The 20,458-nt window shown below is 44.5% G+C and overlaps 2 protein-coding genes across 3 annotated transcripts in view; one reads left to right on the top strand and one right to left on the bottom strand.

Annotated features, from left to right (window-relative positions):
* The first annotated feature begins 1,302 nt into the window (after window positions 1–1,302).
* PRKAR1A (protein kinase cAMP-dependent type I regulatory subunit alpha) lies at window positions 1,303–16,812 on the top strand. The gene is made up of 12 exons (XM_051797743.1): window positions 1,303–1,393; window positions 2,251–2,314; window positions 3,837–4,015; window positions 8,415–8,588; window positions 9,161–9,252; window positions 9,463–9,524; window positions 10,016–10,062; window positions 10,595–10,753; window positions 11,200–11,260; window positions 11,536–11,657; window positions 12,298–12,379; window positions 14,214–16,812. Exons 3-12 carry the CDS (start codon window positions 3,839–3,841, stop codon window positions 14,384–14,386), a joined length of 1,149 nt encoding a protein of 382 aa, XP_051653703.1. The 5' UTR covers window positions 1,303–1,393; window positions 2,251–2,314; window positions 3,837–3,838; the 3' UTR covers window positions 14,387–16,812.
* The window catches only part of FAM20A (FAM20A golgi associated secretory pathway pseudokinase), a 19,293-nt gene continuing 13,205 nt past the window's right edge, over window positions 14,371–20,458 (bottom strand). Inside the window, exons 11-12 of one of the 2 annotated variants that reach the window (XM_051797736.1) lie at window positions 18,946–19,234; window positions 14,371–14,484 (exon numbers count right to left, since the gene is read on the bottom strand). In XM_051797736.1, the coding sequence (XP_051653696.1) occupies window positions 18,970–19,234 (265 nt within the window). In that variant the 3' untranslated portion in view covers window positions 14,371–14,484; window positions 18,946–18,969. Of the gene's footprint in view, window positions 14,485–15,585; window positions 19,235–20,458 lie in introns of those variants that run through there. The other variant, XM_051797735.1, reaches the window with a different exon arrangement.

The following is a 20,458-nucleotide window of genomic DNA, read 5'->3' as shown; positions in this document are numbered from 1 at the left end:
ACCCCAAATGAGCTCAGCACTGCTGAATGTTGGTCAAAATGTTGTAACACTGACTTATAAAGTTGAGTTTTATTCTCAGTTATAAGTTCAGCAGATGCACAATTCAGGGTTCATTTTAGGGATCGTTTCTCCTTCCCAAGCCCAGGAATGGGCTGCATCCCTGCCAGCACAGCCCAGACGTTCCGTGACTTCTTACTTTAAGTAAATAAGTTAAGTGACTTCTTAAGCTTTAAGTACATGAAGTGAGGGGACTCAAAGGGCTCATCTCAGCTGTAAACACATGTGAAATAATTCCACAGGTGGATTTAAAGCAATTGTAGTGAAATCTTGGCCAAACTTGAATATGAATTTATTTCTTTCCACCCTCAGCAGTCTCTGATCCCTTAACCAGGCCCTTTCCAGGCCGGGGTTCAGCAGCGCCCGTGGCTGTGTCGGTGTTGAATTGATGCCTCAGCAGGTCCCACTCCCCTTCAGGGGGTCCTGCTCCTCTCAGGGGATCCCATTCCCTCCATCCCATCCTGCTCTTCCATCCCATCCTGCTCCCCCCAGGGGATCCTGCTTGCCCCATCCTGTCCCATCCTGCTCCTCTCAGACCTTCCGCTCTCCCTCCCACCCCATCCCATCCCATCCCACCCCATCCCATCCCATCCATCCATCCCATTTTTATCCCACCCCACCCTGCCCCATCCCAGCCCAGCCACCCCATCCCAGCCCATCCCACCCCACCCCATCCCACCCCATCCCCTCCCACCCCACCCCACCCCACCCCACCCCATCCCACCCCACCCCATCCCATCCCACCCCACCCCATCCCATCCCATCCCATCCCATCCCATCCCATCCCCTCCCCTCCCCTCCCACCCCATCCCATCCCCTCCCATCCCACCCCACCCCATCCCACCCCATCCCCTCCCACCCCACCCCACCCCACCCCACCCCATCCCACCCCACCCCATCCCATCCCACCCCACCCCATCCCATCCCATCCCATCCCATCCCATCCCATCCCATCCCATCCCATCCCCTCCCCTCCCACCCCATCCCATCCCCTCCCATCCCATCCCATCCCATCCCATCCCCTCCCCTCCCACCCCACCCCATCCCATCCCACCCCATCCCATCCCATCCCATCCCATCCCCGAGCATCCCCCCCCGCTCCCCTCCATCGCCTTAAAGCGGCCAGCACCTCCCTTGCCTCTCCCCCATCGCATCCCCGCCCCTCTCCCTCCGTTGCCCCTTTAAGGTTACCGCGGCGACCGTGCCGGGGCCGAGAGCGAGGCGCATTGACGTCAGCGCGGGCGGGGCCCGGGCGGCCGGTGGGTTTCCGGTGCCGCGGCTGCAGCGAGGCCGGGCCGGGCCGTGAGGGCGGGGGGGCCCCGCGGAGCCGCCGCCGGTGAGGGCCGGGAGAGGCCGGGAGGGGTCCCGGGGGGCGGCGGGGCTGGGCCGGGGGGGGACGGGAACCGGGCGGGGAGGGCGCGGAGAGCGCGGCTGCGGCCTTGGGGCGGGGCGGGAGCGGCCCCGGGGGCTGCGCGGGGGCAGCGGCGGCTTCGCGGCCCCGCGGCCGAGGGGCCTCCCCGGGGCTGCGGGAAGGCGCGGGGCCGGTTGTGTCCCCCTTCTCTGCGTCCCCGAGCCCCGGGCGGGCCGTGTCGGGGCTTTCCTGGAGGCCCCGGGTCTTGGGCTGGGCTGGGCAGCCGCGCCATTGGGGTGGGGTGGGGGGGTCGGGAAGGCTTTGGGAATAAGCAGGGAGAAAAAAAATGCCTCGTAGAAACACTGAAGGTTTCGTCCTGTCCGTGGTACTTTGTTTTCTGTGCCGGGGTTGCCCGGCTCGTGTGCTGCTCGCAGGGTGTGATTTGCAGGCGGTCACCGGGTGTCCCCGGGGCTGTTTAATTAGCGCTGACCTTCAGTGCGAGCCTGCGAAACAAAGGGAGCCACTGGAGAAGTTTTCGGCGCTTTCCCAGCCCCTGAGAAGGCCACGCTTTTAGTGTTTATGCAACGCAAAATACACGTGTGTATGTGCTTGAGCAGGGATTAAGTGTGACAGGAATGAAACCTGTCCGAAGCGTTGGCAGTTCTGGGTTAACTCCATAATCTCCAGCAGCAGAATTTGCAGGGGCACAGCGTTGTGTTGCCTCTGTGCCCTGAGTTTCTCTGCTGCTGCCTCAGCAGGATAAAACCCGTGATGTGCCTTCGGTGACTTGTCATTTCTGAAAGGTGTTTTGACTGAATCTCTTTTTTTCCCCCTTTCCAAAGCTGATCCCGGGATCAACATATCTTCCTGCATATTAATAAGCTGTTGCCACGGTCCCTGTACCAGGTAACTTTCTTTGTATTTCATCAAAAATGCCCTGAGAAGTTCTTTCCTGTTTCTTTAGATCTCACAGTGTTAATTTCCTTAGGAAAAAAAATTATATGAAATGCCTGTATGTATATATATGTGTATTAACACATATATGTATGTTTATATATATATATGTAAATATATGTTTAAAAATGGTTCTGTAACCTTGTGGTTGGTTGATCTGGGCTAGACACCAAGTGCCCACCAAAGCTGCTCCATCACTCCCCTCCTCATTTGGACAAGGGAAGGAAAATACAAGGAAAGGCTCATGGATTGAGATAAGTCACCAGTTGCCATCACAGGCAAAACAGACTTGACTTGAGGAGGTTGGTGATAAATTAAACCAATCAAATTGGAGTAGGATAATGAGAAATAAAGCCAAATCTTCCTGCCCTCCTCCCTTCTGGGGGCTGCAGGTGGATCTCTGCTCCCCCATGGACCTCCACAGGCTGCAAGTGGATCTCTGTACCCTGGACTTCCACAGCCTGCAGGTGGATCTTTGTCCCCTGTGGACCTCCATGGGCTTCAGGGGAATCCCTTTTCCAGCTTGTGGAGCACCTCCTGCACTGACCTTGGGGTCTGTAGGGCTGTTTCTCTCACATATTCCCACTTCTTTCTCCAGCTGAAGTATCCATTTCCCCCTGTCTCCCTAAATACATTATCTCAGAGGCTCTACCACTGTCCCTGGTGGGCTCATCCTTGGCCAGGGGCAGTTTCATCTTGGAGATATCAGGAATTGGCTCCATTGGACATGGGGGAAACATCCAACAGCTTCTCACAGAAGTCTCCCAGTAGCCCCCCCACTACCAAACCCAATACAAACCTGAAAGGGGGGAAAAAACTGCCTACAAACATTCTTGGAAGTGTCTCAGCTGCCTCCATAATGTCTTTTAAAAACCTGGCACCATCACAGATGTGTTCAAAGCTGTACTCTTCATTATTTATAGTTGAAAAAGTATTTTTGGGTTTGCAGTGTATCCATGAAATAAGTTATGAAGGAGGGACCAGTTTAAACCGGAGAGGGGGTTTTTAGGAGTGCTGCTTCTAATTCCATAACTTCCGTTAGCAGGCTCTGCCTTGGCATTTGGAGAACTGGCTCTGGCTTCAACCTTAACATGTTTCACTTCCGAATACTTCCCATTCTGGCCTCTCAGATTTCCAGCTTCCACCCACCTCTCTCCTGGCCACCATCCCCCTGACCCCACACAGACCTCTCTGGTGGGATCCTCCAGCCCTACAAGATACTCAGTTTAAGCAGCAGAAACTTCAGGTGGAATCTTCCCTGACTTGGAGTGCTCACAGGGCTTGGGTTGGTGAAGCTTTTTCAGCTGAACCAAATAAGTTCCCAGCCTTTCACAGTTTAGCTTAGTTACTGCTCTGGCAGGTAAAGGTGGTTTTATGCTGTGATATCAGCAAGATAAAGCAGCATAACTTTCTTTGAGGCAGCTGCATCTTTGTTTCCACTCGTTATTTAACCTTCTCTTTCTCTTCCCTTCAGCAATGGCAGCTTCCAGCAGCAGCAGCAGCGAGGAGGAGCGTAGCCTTCGGGAATGTGAACTTTACATCCAAAAACACAACATCCAGCAGCTTCTGAAGGATTGCATTGTACAGTTATGCACAGTCAGACCTGAGAGACCCATGGGATTCATCAGAGAGTACTTTGAAAGATTGGAGAAGGTAAAAAATACAGGATGGGAGGGAAGGAGAGTGGAACAACCTGAATTTAAATCTATCCTCTTGATTTAGGGGCTGAGCTGCAGATTTGACCAGTGTCCGTGTGCTGGCTGTTTGAAATTGGAAATGGTGCTTTTGGAAAAGAAATCATGTTTTCCAGTAGTTTGTACACCTCTGTCATACCAAAGCATGTAGGACAGAGCATAAGCTGAGAAGGAGACTTATCCGGCTGGGATGCAGATGTAATGCCAGTCCAGTGCTTACTCATAGGAGCTGATTGTCAGCGTGCACGAGGGTGTCTGTGGCTGGATGACTGTGGAGTCTGACCTTGGATGGACACTGCTGATGTCATTTGGCTTCTTACATTGAGACAACTGGTTTCCAGTAATTGGGATAGAGCACAGAAGTGGTGCCAGTGGCATTATCCAGGCCTAGTGAAGTCAAATAGAAGTATTTGCATTCCAGATCTCTGGAAGAGCGAGCCTGTTCCTGCCTTCTCTAGGGAGTTCAGTGTTCTGCTTTGTTGTTCCTCTTGCATTTGTCCTGAGATCTCTTTGGTGGTTTTGTTGTTGTTGTTGTTGTAAGCATTCTGGGATGTTGGGAAGGGGAACCATTCACAGCTGAAACAGTGATTTCCCATTCTTTTGAACTGTTAAATTTTATATATTGATATCCAGGCAGGTTGGAAAAGAAGCTGCAATGGAAATGGAAAGTTTAAAGTCTTGTGCAGAGGAAAGGTACAATGACTGTACTCAGAATATGGGATTTGTAAATAATGCAGCTGTGACCTTGTACAGCAGTGTTTGCAAGTGCTGCTTTCAGTATTTGCTGTACATGGGAGTTATACCTTTTTCATATTTTTTTTTTTTAATTCTAGGTCGCTGCTAATTGCAGATGTGAATAAAAGACATTAACACTAGAGAGCATGAATATATATAGTGGAAATTGTGTTTTAATAGAAGTTTTCAAGGTAAATACTAGAAAATGACCAAAAGGTGCAAACTAACCTGCTATAACCACAATGTATTTGAGGAACGTTTTGCTTATGAAATGAACAAAAGCTCTGACTTTCTTTTTGTGTGTGTGTGTAGTTGCAGCAGTTAATCATTAGGTTCCTAAAAATCCATTGCCTCCTTCCTCATCTTGGATTCTAGGGTTTGGAAGTACTGACAGGTTAATAATTTGTAACACATCACCACAGGTATTGATATACAAACTTTTACAAAGTAAACTGCATTACTGTGCTTAGAATAAATTGTAAACCAATTCATACATAGGGATATAAAATGTAGTGGATTTATAATCAACATAGAATATTTAAGATTGAAGGAAATTTAAATTTTCTTTTAGCAAGACAAGTCCAGCTCTGAATTTAATGACATATATGCTGGAATTGAGTAAGTTGATGATTTTATTCTGGTGCAAACTGGCTGTCTGTGTACTCCATCAGCCTACAAGGAAGCTGAAAATTAAACTGGTTAGGTCATGTTTTTTCCCCTGAAATCACTCTTACAATTTTGGTCAGGGTCTGTTATCATGGGCTGTACAACCCAGCAGTGCTGCTGGAGCTACAAGTGAAAGTGGAGCATTTCTCTTCTTGAATTTAAAAATTGCTGCAGCTTTCTGTGGGTGATTTCCTCAGCCAGCCTGATGTGCTGCTGTGAGTTTACCCAGGTAAAATGTACCTTCACAGCTGTCAAGTAACGGAACTGAACATCCTGTGCTGGCTCCAAACTCCCTGACATCCGTGTCTGGAAAGCACAAATGCTCAGTGCTCTCATTAACCAGCTCCAACCCAGTAATTAGCTCTGGTAGAGCAAAAATGATTGAAACTGAATCTGCCTCACCTTCCAGAAGTCATGTCTGTCACATCTTTATTAAAGCAGAGCAACTTTTCAATATGCTTTCTAAATCTGTTCAGCTGTTTTACTGTGTCTCCACCTCAGTTTCATCCAGTCTGTTTTTTCAAGATTGACTTTTGAGGGAACACCACTGAAAGCTGAAGTGAGGCTGCTATTTTCCCCTCTGTTCTCCTGACAAGTCATCTCTCCCACTGCACACAAACAGAGCTGATTCATTGGCATGTTATTAAAATACGTTGCAGACATTTAAACACACTTCAGAATTTCTGTTCAGAAACATTAAAATTGCTTGCCTCCAAGGTTGTTACAGCTACTACAGGAATTCAAATATCCTCTTCTGGGTTATGAGAGCTGTTAGGTGAATCCAGTTACTACACATTGATTGTATAAATGGTTTTGGTTTATCTGGTTTGGTGGAATAAGGCCTCTGGTTTTTTTTGCTGTGCCAATGTCTGGTAATACCAATACATGCTAAAAGCTCTAATAGCTCCCCAGTGCTGGGCTTGGCTGTGTAATGTAGCTTCAGCTATGGACATTTAATGTAGAGATCAATAGTGCAGCCTGGCAGATGAATCCTGGATATTGGACATGATTGTCCTCTGAAATAAGTGCATATGTGCAGTACAGTTATGTGCATATTAGGCTTTAGAGAACGCTGGAATTAGGAAATATGAGATTTTAGGGTGTCACTCCATGGCACAGGGTAGTCTTGCAATGTATGATGTGAATATCTGGAGATTTACAGTTTAGTTGACTTGGTGGTGTTTGGACTTGATGATCTTGGAGATCTTTTTCATCATATTTTCTGGTTCTGTTCTATGATTTGTCTCATCCAGGGAAAACCTTCCTCTTGGTGAGTGTGTAAATAGACTACTTAGAATAGCAGGTATATTCTAAATGAATACATTCTTACCCACCTCTAACTTGTTTCTGTGTCCATGCCCTACCTTAATATACTAAAAGGAAGTATGTTAATGTTAAATTTTGTATCAGGCAGAAGTTACCAGTTGTATTTTTTCTGTCAGTGCAGTTTTCTTGCCCTGAGTGGGGCATTGCCCTGGTGAGTCTCTTGAGTAGTGTTTGGATACACAGCTCCCTCACTAAATGCTGCTGAAGTACTTCAATCTCTGATCACAATAGTTAATATTTTATGTGATACTGGGAAAAACACAGCAGCTGGTATTCACTTTTTAAGTAAGTGTCCTTTTTTGTGTATGTGAACAAACATGTTTCTGTGGTTGATGGTGTTTTCCACTCTGGAGAGGCAGTTTAAACCAAACACTTATTACTGCTCAGGCTATTTTTAATTTCATCTCTGTCGAGACTTGTTCCTCTAAAACCAGAGGATAGAAACAAGTTCTAAAATACCTTTTGCTCCCACCGTGCTGAAATGTGGCACCATTTTATCAATGGGCAGAAAGCAGGAAGTGAAACGTGAGTCGATGGAGCAGCACTTGCTCCTTGGCTCCGGGAGAGCTGGAATGTAAATCCGGGAATGGTTTCCTGATGGCCCTTCCCTCAGTGGTGTTGTTATCCATGGCCTCCCTGCACCTCCGGAGCCAGGCAGCTCTGCCCAGCTGGGATCAAGGACGCTGGGACAAACCCAGCTTTTACAAGGGCTGGAGCTCTTGGAGAACAGAAGACTCCTTGTTCTTTTACAGAATGTCCCAAAACTCTGTTTCCTAATGCTGGGAGTGTCATCTGAGCTGTTATGGTGCAAATGCTCTGACTGCAGGGGTGGATGATTTTGTTTTTAATCTGATTTTAGTTGATTAAGGTGAATCTTCTGAAGAATCAAATTTCTGTGTGTCAAGTTAGACTTTCTTTTATTGTAAGTACCCTGGTTTTCTACAGTATCACTGCAACATGACAGGTAACTGAGGGAAATAAGGAAAACATATAATGTTGTGCAAAATTGACAAATCTGTGGCTTCCATAAAAAAAAAATCCAAGACTGGCCTTCAGCATCCTTCCTCCAGCTCTTCTGTAAGTGCTGTTGGTGTTTCTTTCTCCTAAAATAAACATTGGTTAATGAGTATCAAGTTGGTCCATGACTCGACCTGTTTCAAAAGCTTCTCATGTAACGTGGATTTCTGAGGAATTGCTCCTCTGTCTTTCAAATCCCAAAAGGCTTCAACACCTCTCAGCTGAGGGAGGAACTGTGGGGTTTGCAGCTGGGGACGTGCCTCCAGCATTTGGGGAATGTCTTCATCAGAAAGATGATGGCAATGTCTTGGCAGAAAGTAGAATCGACTTGTTTACACTGATAGTTTAATAAATTAAGTATGACTGACTGAAAGAAACACCATTGTGACATGACTGTTATGAATGAGAGGCATATCCACCATCTATTTTGGAAGGCCTTTGATCTTGGATGCTGCAGTCTCCTGTTTGCCTTAATGTGGGAATAATAGTACACAGGAAGCTCCCTCGGGTTGGCAGGAGAAACTGGAACATGATATATGACTGCCCTTTTTTTTTTCTTTTTTTTTTTTCTTTGCTGGATTAAGTGACACAAACATGTCTCCCTTCCTGTTTAGGAGGAAACAAAGCAGTTGTTGAATCAGCTGAAGTCTGGTTCTCGCTCAGACTCCCGGGAGGATGAAATCTCTCCTCCTCCTCCTCTGAACCCTGTGGTGAAGTATCGATCACGACGTGGGGCCATCAGTGCAGAAGTCTACACAGAAGAGGATGCTGCATCTTATGTTAGAAAGGTGTCTAAAAGGCTTTTAAACGTTGCTAGGAATTACATCTGCAGGCCAAGGGTTTATCTGAACCCGCCTTCTGCCCAGAGTATTAAATAAATAAGTAAATAAAAAGCAGACTTCTGTGGATAGAATAAATTGTCTACAGTTAAAACATTTATGCATTGCTTAGACCTGTTGCCTTTGAAGTGATATATAATTAGATGCACATATATATATATTATATATAAACAAAGTGTTTCAACAACTGCACTGACATAAATGCCTAATGGCAGAGCAGACTTGCTGCTATTCACAGGAAAACACTGGTTGAACAGATACTTGTCCTCTTGCAAAAAAACTTATGAACTGAGAATAGGATGATGATTTTACAGATGCATAACATAATAGAAGATTCTATTTATGTGGTCAAACTGGCTGTAAACATTGACTGTGTTTGGGTTTATATCTGTAGTGCTTGGAAGAAACTGGAAGTATTCAGGCAGTGTTTTGTAGCTGTTGAAATAATTTATTTACCTTGTGAAATGCACAAATTTGTCATGAAAAAATGAATCAGTTACTTTTTTCTGACAATGTCCTAGGTTATTCCAAAAGATTATAAGACTATGGCTGCTTTGGCAAAAGCTATTGAGAAGAATGTGCTGTTCACCCATCTCGACGATAACGAAAGAAGGTAGGAGGGAATCTTTGGAGTGTTAAAAAGTTTCTGGAAGGGCAAACTTCAGAATGGATGTGTCACAATGTCCAAAACTGCACAGCCAATGGTCAGTGCAACCATACAGAGGCTACAGGAGCAGTTTTGGTGGGTGGGGGGTACAGGTGGAGGATGTGAATGTGTGGAGTTGTCCAGGCTTTTGTCTAATTTTGGGGTCCTCTCCTTCAGTGACATCTTTGATGCCATGTTCCCTGTCACTTACATCGCAGGAGAGACTGTCATACAGCAAGGTAAGTCACAGTGTTTGCGCTGGTGGATGATTTGAGGATGGGGAGCAGACTCTGGCCTGGTGCTCTTGTTAGTTTTTGGGGTTTTTTGAAATACAAAAACACTGTCTGGCTGCAGTGACCCTTTCTTGTTGTGTTCCCTGAAGCACAGCTCATACTGAAGTGAATGGAGCAAGGATGTGGTTTCATTGCATTTATTATCTGTTGGGAATATCATTTGATGACTCTGTAGAACATGTTATGTCAGTTTATGGATCCAGTACTCCTGGAATTCCTGCTGATCTCCCAGATACCAGTAGATGTCCCCTTTCACAGGGCTGTGAGGAGTGTGAAAGCAGCAAAATGTGAAATTTCACCCTGCAAGCTGTGCAAAAATGTGTCATCCTTATTGGAGTCTAAACATCACAGTTGTCAGAGATGACAGCTCTGTGAAATGTGAATGTTTGCAGAGATTTACTCCTTTTAGTGTGTATTCAATTTTTTTCCTTCTTTAGGTGATGAAGGTGATAACTTCTACGTTGTTGATCAAGGAGAAATGGATGTAAGCATTATTGATAGTTTATTAACGATATGTTCATTCCTAGCAGAAGAATACTCTGATATTTGCAGGCCTTTTCTACAGGCACTGCCTTTAGCAGCTTCTCTCATACTTGTAGAAGCTTATTTTGCTCCTTAATGGCTCAGTCTGGCTGCACAGACTGTGAGTTGGGTTGGGTTTGAAAATGAGTGATTTTCAATACGGACACAATAGAAGTGTTTTATAAGTGCAGGGTGGAGTCTGGCTGAGGTGTGGGACAGGCTTTTTATTTTCCAGTCCAACTAATTTGTAGCTCTATCTGACAGAGACCTTGTTGGGATTTTATTTCCTATCAAAGGGTCTCAGGAGTTCACATGGGTAGAGTCTGTGCATGTGATGTAGGAGAGACAAAGAAAGTAAAAATAGTGCTGGGGCTGGGAGTGCTGATAAAGCCCTGGAATGGTCAGGGGTACAGATGTGGGAATTTCCCTGTGCTATAAACAGAGGGCAGCAGGGACATGGGGTGTCTCTGACCACAGGATGCTCTGCCTTTCAGGTTTATGTGAACAGTGAGTGGGCCACCAGTGTTGGTGAGGGTGGGAGCTTTGGAGAACTTGCCCTCATTTATGGAACCCCTCGTGCTGCAACCGTCAAAGCCAAGACGAATGTGAAGTTGTGGGGCATCGACAGAGACAGCTACAGGAGGATCCTGATGGCAAGTACCCTTCAGAACCTGGAATTGTGCTTTTTGGGTTGACTTACGCTGGTCATCTGACCTTCTGCCTGTGCCTGTCCTTTGCTGGAATTATTTATTCCAAATCCTGCTATCTCTTTTGTAATCAGAAAGCTGATTACTCAACATGCATCCCTCAGGCACAGGGCAAGGGAGAATCTTGCATTAGTGAGCAAAACAATACCAGTGCAGTATTAAGTGAGAATGTAACAAGGCTGCAGTAAATGCTGGGTACTTTATCAATGTTGCTCAACTGAAACATTACTGAAATAACTTAATTTCAAAACACTTAATCTTGTGGGTTTGGGGGTCTGTGAGACAGGATGCAGTATGTCTGGTTAAATTTATTTTTGTCCTGAGTTTTATTTGAAGCAGAAAGAAAACTTACTTTGTGTGCTTGGTTTTTACTTTTTTTTTTTGTTTTGTAGGGAAATACTTTGAGAAAGAGAAATATGTATGAGAAATTCCTTAGTAAAGTATCTATATTGGGTAAGTGAGAAGATTTTTGTTCTGAAGTGGAATAAATTGTAATGAAGCTGTTACCCAACATTATGATGATTACAGGCTGTTGTGATTATTCATTACAAGTGGCTGCAAACCCTGCATTGCTTTTCTGCGTCAGTCCAAAATGACACTTAATTCAGATCTTGATATCTGATGCACAAATGTAGCCAGAAATACCTTGACCTCTGTATAAATACAGAGCAAAAAGTGTGATTTGTGCCTTGAGAAGACACTCTGTTAATGAACTGTTAACTCTGTAGAATCTCTGGACAAGTGGGAGCGTCTCACTGTAGCTGATGCTTTGGAACCGGTACAGTTTGAGGATGGGCAGAAGATTGTGGTCCAGGGAGAGCCAGGAGATGAGTTCTTCATTATCTTGGAGGTAAGTGAGGTCAAAATTAAAAGCTCAGAACTTGACTTTTTTTTTTTTTAATTCTATCCCTAAACAAACACTTAGAGAAGAACAAAACACAAGAATGTCCTTACAGAGGATCCCTAAAGAAATATCTTCTTGCTGGACATGCAAAAGCTTATATTTAGTTTTGCTATTTTTACAAATGGCACTTCCAGGAAAAAAGTAACAAGTTTCTGGCTGAAACCAGTTTTAATTTCTCAGCATAGTAGAGACCTGTTCTGGATAGTCATTAATATCTTGCTAGACGTTTCATTGTCTTCTGTCTGGTGTTTTTTGGGAGTTTTTTGCAAGTCAGAATATTCTTACTGTTATGAGGAAAACCAGGAAGAAATTGGTGCTGTGGACATATAAACACCCAAGACATTTTATACTTAGAGAGGAGGAAGGAGCAGCTGCTCTTACAGAGCAGTTGGGTGAACTGTGCAAGGACTATGAAGTGTTTTTTTAACTGAGGCATTGTAACAGTTATTTCTGCAAAGCAGCTGATTCTGGGTGGATTTCAGTGTTTTGAGTTGATTGGAATTAAACAGTTTATTGAAGTTAATGTTGGAGTTTGTTGGAATGAAACAGTTCCAGCTGTTTGACTGCTGTGGTTTGGTTGTTGCAGGGCACAGCTGCAGTGTTACAGCGTCGGTCAGAAAACGAAGAGTTTGTGGAAGTGGGCAGGCTGGGACCTTCTGATTACTTTGGTGAGTCCCATAGTGACAACTGTGGTAACATCATTTTACCTGTGCTGTGTGGATGGTAGAAATGAGATGCATTTGCTTAATTACCTCTTAGGACTCTTGTGGTTTCTCCCAGTGTCAGGTGAGTACCAGAGTCACTTGGCATTCAGGTGTGCACACAGATCACAGGATGTGATTGTTCCAGAGTACTTTTCTGTAGCAGAGGCCTGGTGGTGATTTGGTCTGACCTCCCTGCCATGAGCAGAGCTAAATTTGAAATTGCATCATTGTCCTCAGGGCTGTGTCCAGTTGAGTCTCTTGTGTCTCCAGGGATGGAGATCCCACAACCTCTCTGGGCAATTTCTTTTGCTGTTTAACCAGTCGTGTTGTGAAGAGTTTTTTTTCTCTTTATGCCTGGCAAGAATTTCCTGTTCTGCAGCTTGTTGCTTTCTCTCTGCCTTTCACTGTGCAGGGAGCAGTGTGGGTTTGTCTTTGTAGTCACTCATTATGTAGCAGAGCACAGCAATAAGATAATCAGATTCCCTCCTTAGCCTTCTCTCCTCCAGGTCAGAAAACAACCTGGTCAGAACCTACAATTTAATGGTTAAATATTGCCCTCTCCCCCCTCTCTCAAAACCCCTAACTTTTTATCTCATGTTTAAGGTAGTTCCTCTCTCCTTAGTACTCTTTCCCCTTGCTAAAACCTTTTGATTGTCCAGGTTTTCAGCTCTTTAGATGATAAAATCAGCAAGTTCTCTGTTGCAAGGCCTGAAGTGGGATGGACTCAGGTGCACTGGCTCTGCCTAAAGCTCTGCTTAGCTCAGGATCTAGGACTAGACTTCATTCTGTGTATGTCATTTCAGTATTTTCTGATATTTCCCTCGATGTTCTCTTGAGTTTCCCACTCCTGAACTAAATAATATCCCAGCCATCGTGTTCAGGTGCTGCAGAGCTGTCCCCTCAGGGGTTTAACTCTCCCTTAGAACCTCCTTATCCTTTAGCAAGCCTGTTTTTTGGAGGCCAGTGAGTTCAGGAGCTTTAATTGGGCACAGAGGAAAAGTTTTTTTTCTCATTTTTTTTGAACATCCCTTCTGATAACACAGTATTTTCCAAGGAGCACTGAGTTCTCTCCTCAGTCCTGAACATGAAGAGAACCAGCTCAACTGCTTGAATACAAGCAATCCAACCCAAAAGTTGCTGCTGTGGTTTCTTCCACTCTGTTGCTGGGATTGTTGGGGGTTGTTATCACCAACAGAAACAGGGGCTTGTTGAAAACTTCATTTCCAAATATGTTGTTTAGCAGTTGAGACAAAGCTTTTGGCACGTTTGTGCAAAACTTATGAAATGGGAATCCAGTGAGACTTCAAGTATCTCGTCTTCCACAGCCCCATGGTGAAGTCCAATTCTTTATTTTGGCCACCTGTGGGTTAAAGGCTTGTCTTGTGCATTAGTGGGTTTTTTGTTTGTTTGTTTGTTTGTTTACTTCAATCCCATGGTTGTGTTGCCCTAAGTTTCCTAGAAATACCAGGACCGAGCAGTAACATTCTTTACCTGTTAGAAAAATAACTACTTGTTGACTAGGAAAATTATGTGGTAAATTGAAACGTGACCTTTTCTCAGATAGAACCAGTGCTGAAAATTCTTTAGGCTTTCTTCAGAGAGACTTGAATGTGGACAGGGTTACTAATAACAAAATCATCGAGTAGTTCTTTTAAACAATTGCTTTTAACGTGACCACACAGACAGTCGTTCTGAGCGGCGTCGAAGCGGGAATTACCTTCCCTGCAGTTTGCAGTGCAACAGGGGGGTTTCTTTGCCTGCTGGTTTGTGACACTGTCCCCACTTTCTGCTGTCCCAGGTGAGATTGCTCTGCTGATGAACCGTCCTCGTGCTGCCACAGTCGTCGCTCGGGGCCCCTTGAAATGTGTGAAGCTGGACCGGCCCCGCTTCGAGCGTGTCCTGGGCCCCTGCTCGGACATTCTCAAGAGGAACATCCAGCAGTACAACAGTTTTGTATCACTGTCTGTCTGAAACCTTCCTCCCTGTCCAAGCCATGCTTCACGAATGCAGACTGCTTTATTTCCCCTTGTGCAGAGCCACGTTGCCACTGGCATTTGCAGCTTTCCTGTCTGGTTTAAAAAAAAAAAAAAAAAAAAAAAAAAAGAGAGAGAGAGAAAGGAAAAAAAAATAAGATAAAAAAATTAACTGCTTATCATGGCACTGTCATTAATTTAGGGCATATTATTTCTGTGCTCTCTGTCCCATTAAATTAATAGCAAAAGTTCTATGGAGACGTTTTGCTTCTCTCTGTGCACCAGTGTCCAACTCAGGCCAGTGCAGCCTTGCTTCAGGGAGGGAGAGACCTCCTGGCACCATGCCATTGCCATAGAGAAAGGAGGTGACAGGAAAGGGAGGGGAAAAGAATCCTTGTAAAGGTGTTTCTCAAATTGTTGGACAGGTTTTAAGGCTGTGGTCATCACCTGCTGTATTTCTTTTCACATGAGAACTTGCCCTTGTAATTGAGCTTCTTGGGGCTTGGGGTTTTCTGGGTTTCTTTTTTTTTTTTTTTTTTTGTTTTGTTTTTCATTTTCTGGGTACTGTAATCCTGGGTTCAATCGTGAGGCATCAGCTGCTAAGAAAGCCACAGTTGGAATTTACCAGTATAATTGTACCTGTGTCCACTGGTTTAAGATTGCTTAGTTCTGTTTTTGTCAAGTGTAAATCAAAAGCTTTCAAAGTTAATAGTTCTGGTGAACTACTGCAGTTGTTAATTCATTTGCTGACTTGCTGCACCTGATCTTTTTCTCTTGTTGTTCCTTCAGCCATAGATTTGCCATTTAAAACTCTTCCTGTTCCAAGTGGCAAGAACCAAATGTTACATTCAATGCCTGACTGGTCTCTAGTTCATAGATTGGTGTAAGAATGTGCAGCTGTCCAGCTGTTAGTAATGTTTTGAGTGCTTAGATTGGTGTAGAAGTTGAAAGCAAACATTTGATTTTCCCTGTGACTTGTTTTGTTAATCCTCAGTTGACTTTAAAAATAATCATCATCAGTTCAGGTGACCCTTTGTTACCAGGGAAAAATAAATGCTGAGTATTTCTGGCCAGCATCAGTTGCAGGTGGCTGGTCTGTAGAGATCCATCATTCTTGGTAGAGAATGTGAGGCAGAAAAACTGAATGTTTTAACTTTCCTGCAACACTCCGTTGTTTTAAGTTTTTAAACCTGTTGATTCATCTTTTTTTTTTTTTTTAAATGGTTCATTATAAACCTAGTTTGAATCCAAGAAGTCTTTGGATTTCTTTTCTTGCTTATGGAATTTCCACCACACGTGTTTCATACTCCTTTTTTTTTTTTTTTTTTTATTTTTTCTTTCCCCAAGTTCAATCTGTTGCAGAGTCTTAAATGTATTTCAGTATTTCCCAGCTTCGTGTTCCATTACTCTGTGTGCACCAAGACTTCCCAAAAGTTTTTACTGAATTCCACGGTTCAATAACTGTAGGCAATTTTTAAGGTTTCCTTTAAACTGTAATTTATATAAAGTAGCATAGGTTTGTATTTGGGAGTGACAGCAAGCAGTTTGGCATTTGTTGTGCAACTACTCTAACGATGGAGCCCTCCTTTTATTTCCTTTCTGAGGTGATAGGGATTCAAATCCAACATTCTCCCAGGCATGTAGAGAATCAGGAAGAGTCTGCTTGTTGATGCAGAATAATACTGAAGGTATCAAGCCTTTACAAAAGGTTTCAGAGCATTTCTGAACCTGAAATCCCAGGAAGGGGATTGAAATGCTTGTGGTTTTGAGTTCTCTATTCAGGAGATGTTGAGTAGAGGATTTCTGCCAGAGTCCTTAAGGAATAAGCAAAAGCTACCTTTTTTTTGTTCTTTGTTTTCTTTGTTTTTGGTAAAAAATTTTTTCTTTAGTTTTGACTCTCTGCAGGATTTTTCTTCATATGTGTTCTTTGTGTTACATTAAAGCACCAAAAACTGTGTAAACCAGTTAGAGCTCCACAGGAAAAAAAAATGCACATTTTTTTTATATAAGGCTTTCTAATCAAGTTTCACTACTGCATCTTTTTAGCTTGCTGTTTACTCCCTTTTGTAGTTTTACCTACAAGATTTTAAGATAAATCAGCTAAGTCTGAGTTAAATATTAAACACAGTTATAGCTTTACCTTTGTGTGCAATTTCAATATGTTGGAAACCACAATTGGCATAGTTTTGCCTTAGCTAACATTCAGGGCTTTAGAAGTAATTTTTTGCTAGTCTATCTTCAGCAAATTGATGAAGTCTATTGCCCTAGGAAGCTATAGTCAACCAGAGGACCATTTTTGTATTGTTACCTGACTCTATAAGTCTGATTTACTGTATGTGCTAATATATTATATTATATTCCTTTTGTTATAGATTGTCCTAATGGCAGGTAAAGCAATAAAATGATTTAAATTCTTAAATGCAATCAGCCTCTCTTATTTTCTTCCCATCCCTGCATTGTGTTTTCCCTTGGCTTTAGAGGATGTGTCATGAATGAGGCAGTAGAAACTAAGCAGCTTAATGGATTAGTTTGGTGTTAACTCCACAGGGTTGAGTCCAGGTCCTGAACCTTCCCCTCGGAGCCTGTGGAGAGCTTGGTCTCCATGTGCCAGCCTGGGAATTCCTCTGGAGCTCTGGCATGACTGGTTTTTGCAGTGAGAAGGCCCCTGTGTCTGGTTTGAGTGTCTCAGCCACTTGTGCTGCTTTGATCTCTTCCCGTTGGTGATTCCCAGCCCAGACACAATTACTGGAGCTCAGAAGCTGCCCTAAGTTGGCCACTCCCATCTCTGGAAACCCTTAATGAAGGTTTGGAGCACGGGGTGATTAATCATGGACGACTTCTGGTGGGCAGACAGTGGGAAGGGGAAGAGGGGGATTTTCAGCCGTGATGAAGTAGGGAAACATTTGAAGAGTGGTGACCTGAAGCAGCTCAGCCTGGATGTGTTTTACATCCAGCTCTGAGAAAGCTGGATCCTGACTGGATCACCTGAGTTTGAAGATACATTAAAAATGTATCTATAATGTAAAAGAGAGTGAAAATGAGAAGAAAGCAACCTTGCAACCCTGTTAGTGTAGCAGCCATTCAAATATCCATGGGTTTGCTTCCTTCACCCTGTCTTCTCTTTCCACATCCCCTTGATTGAAGAAAAACCAGGCTGAAACCAGGATTTTTATTACCTAAAAAACCCAGGCTGAAAGCAGAACGTTTATCACCTAAAGTGAAACTTGAAAACCTCCACTTCCAGCCTTATAACTATACACTATATAACTATAATGTTACTTTTAAGCTTATCTTCTGTTGCCACGTTTTTCCTGTTGGAGCAGCCAAGTCACCATCCCCTGACAACAACTGAGTTAATATTGGGCTCGTCCTGTGTGTTGAGAGCACAAAAAGTCACCGGTAGAGGGAGATAAAACTTTGGTAATTCATTGTGCTGTACTGAAAAAAACCAACACACTGAACATGCTGAGAGGGAGTTAAATCCTCTTATTTTCATCTGTCCACAGGAGTAGAAAGGTCTGTAAGTCCCCAGTGTCAAGAATTCTGATTGAGACTGTGGAAAAGCTGGAAACTGAAATACCTACCATAACCCTTCATGCTTTTTTGGTCTCCAGTTTCTACTGCATCTCCTCAAAATGCATTGGGGGGGCAGGACACAGTTTCTATTTTCCAGGGAATTATGGCAACTTAAATAATTTTAAAGTTATCATTTAAATGATTTAAAAGGAAATGACTTGAGATAGATTCCACCCCCCCTCTTTGGCAGAATGTTTTTACCAGGAATGGGTGGGTTCCTGAATTGTAAATACAGTCGTGTGCCTCAGAGCAGTTTGATTTTTGGGGTTGTTTTTGGTTGGCTTGGTATTTTTTTCCCTTGAGGTCAAAGGCAGCACACACCTGCCTTTCTTTTGTAACCCAGACTGGCTCCTCCACTCATGAGACAGGTAAAAGAAGTGGTTTTACTGCTGTGTGAGGCAATGGGCTTTGTGTGGCAGGTACAGATGGAGGTGGAGTGGGTTGATCACCGATGAAGAGACCAAGAGGCAGCACAGAGCTGATGGTGGGTAAGTGCAAGTGCTCCTTGGTCTGACCAAGCTGTGTGTTGTCTTGTCTCAGTGGCAGGCACTGCCTTTGTGAAGTAATGTTGCTCTTTTCTCACACACAGTCTTGATTACAGAACAAATAAGAGGAAAATGCTCCTGGCATCTCTTTATTCAACCCCCATCTGTTTGTGTCCTTCACCAGGACCGGCATCCCCGTGCAGGCTGAGCAAACCAAGGCCATGTGTTCCCCCACCCTCCCAAGGGCAGGACCAACTCCAGAACAGCAGATCACTGCTTTTCCACCACAGAGCTGGTGTTTGGGGTGCAAAGATCTGCTGCAGTCACACCAACACCTTGGCCAAGCACAGCAGCTCTGGTTGAGCACCAGCACAGAAGCCCAGCGCGATTCTTGAGGATCTTCTGAAGAGTTTCCCCTCCCAGTCTCTGCAAGTGTTTGCAGGTGGAAATCACCAGCTGTTAAACCTGCCACTTGCCTTGCAGGGGTTTTCCCTACCTCTGAGCACGAGTTCAGGGCTGTTTAAGTGTCCAGCTTCGCTCTGTCTGACGCAGGAGCCTGGGGCTGAGTGGTGTCGTTGGCCACCACAGTGGCTTCTCCATAGGTGTCTATGCACTTCCTCACAGCTTCCAGGATGAGCTGCAGCCGTCTGTCCAAGGCCAGGAGATGGGGCTCGGTGAGGATGGGGGCCAGGGGGTCCTGCAGGAGGGATTCCCTCATCACGTCGCTGAGCCGATACTTGGGCTCGGCCAAGAGCTGGAGCCGCAGTAACGTCGTCCTCTTTATTCTGGAAAAAAAGGAATTGGACACCTCAATGCAAACCTCTTGCAGCATCCCAGGAAAAACCAGCCCCTTGGCAGCAGGGGAAGGAGGGAGGGCAGAGATGGGTGAGGAAACTTGAACATTTTTGGAACAATATCTTTCCCTTTTGGAAGGAAACGAAATTTTTTGCAGAAAGCTCTGCTTCTTCCTTTGTTTTTCTGGAGTGTTTGTACTGCTGATTTCTGTCACCAGAGAGGAAAACACGATTGAAGTTCTCAGTAGTGAATGTTTTTCCTCTGAGTCAGAGACAAACCAGCTCCCCATGTTCCTGCAGGGTCGTGCCATGTCCCCAGGGATGACATTCATGAGATGGGAGCAGAGGAGCAAGTAAATGAAGAGGCATAAATGAGAAAATATCTTCTGTCAAAACCCCGAAGAAACAGAGGAAGTATTTCCTGGAACTGATGTAACTGTCACTTTTCACCTTAAGAGGTACTGAGATTTAAATATGATTTCCTTTTGACAGAAAATGGGATAAAAAGCTACAGTCTTGGAGCACTTCTGGGCACGAAACTAAGTATTCTGAAATCATTTGTTTAATCCTCAGAAAAAGTGTGTTGACTTCAGCATCTCTAATACTGGAATTAATCAGTGGTTTTAATTATTGCCCTTTAAATTCTGGAAACAAAGTGGGCCATGTTTGTGGAACCATTTGGATTTAGCTGAGCCAGAATTTTCAGATGGAAAAAAGGTGTAGTCAGATCCATTTTGGGCAGCTCCAGAATTTGCCTCTGTATGGCTGTTGTTTACCCAGGGCATTGATTGGGAATGTTGATCTGGCTCTCTGCAGCTGTAACGGGCCATGTGCTGTTTGGGAAAGGGTTGTGGCTGTGCCTGGATTGGCAGCCACTGGGCTGTACCAAGTGCTGGGGAGAATCATGGAATTGTTAAGGTTGGAAAAGACCTTTAGGACCATCACATCCAACCATCAACCCAGCCACCACCATGTTCACTATTAAACCACATCCTCAGGTGCCACATCCACATGTTCTTTGAACGCTTCCAGGGATGGTGATTCCACCACTTCCCTGGGCAGCTGTTCCATTGCTTTAAAACCCTTTCCACAAAAATGTTTTCCTAATATCCAATCTAAATTGGGAGCAGCAGAGCGAGGTGTGTGTCTGTGGTCAGCGATGCCTCCTGCAAGAGGGAGGGGGGACAGTGCCGTGACCAGCTGCCATGGGGGCAA

Source organism: Manacus candei, unplaced genomic scaffold (genome assembly GCF_025592945.1).
Source record: "Manacus candei isolate 608988 ecotype Guabito, Panama unplaced genomic scaffold, ASM2559294v1 h1tg000047l, whole genome shotgun sequence".
Classification (NCBI taxonomy): domain Eukaryota; kingdom Metazoa; phylum Chordata; class Aves; order Passeriformes; family Pipridae; genus Manacus; species Manacus candei.
Note: the sequence above shows the minus strand (reverse complement) of the source record. Positions and strands in the feature narration are given on the sequence as shown.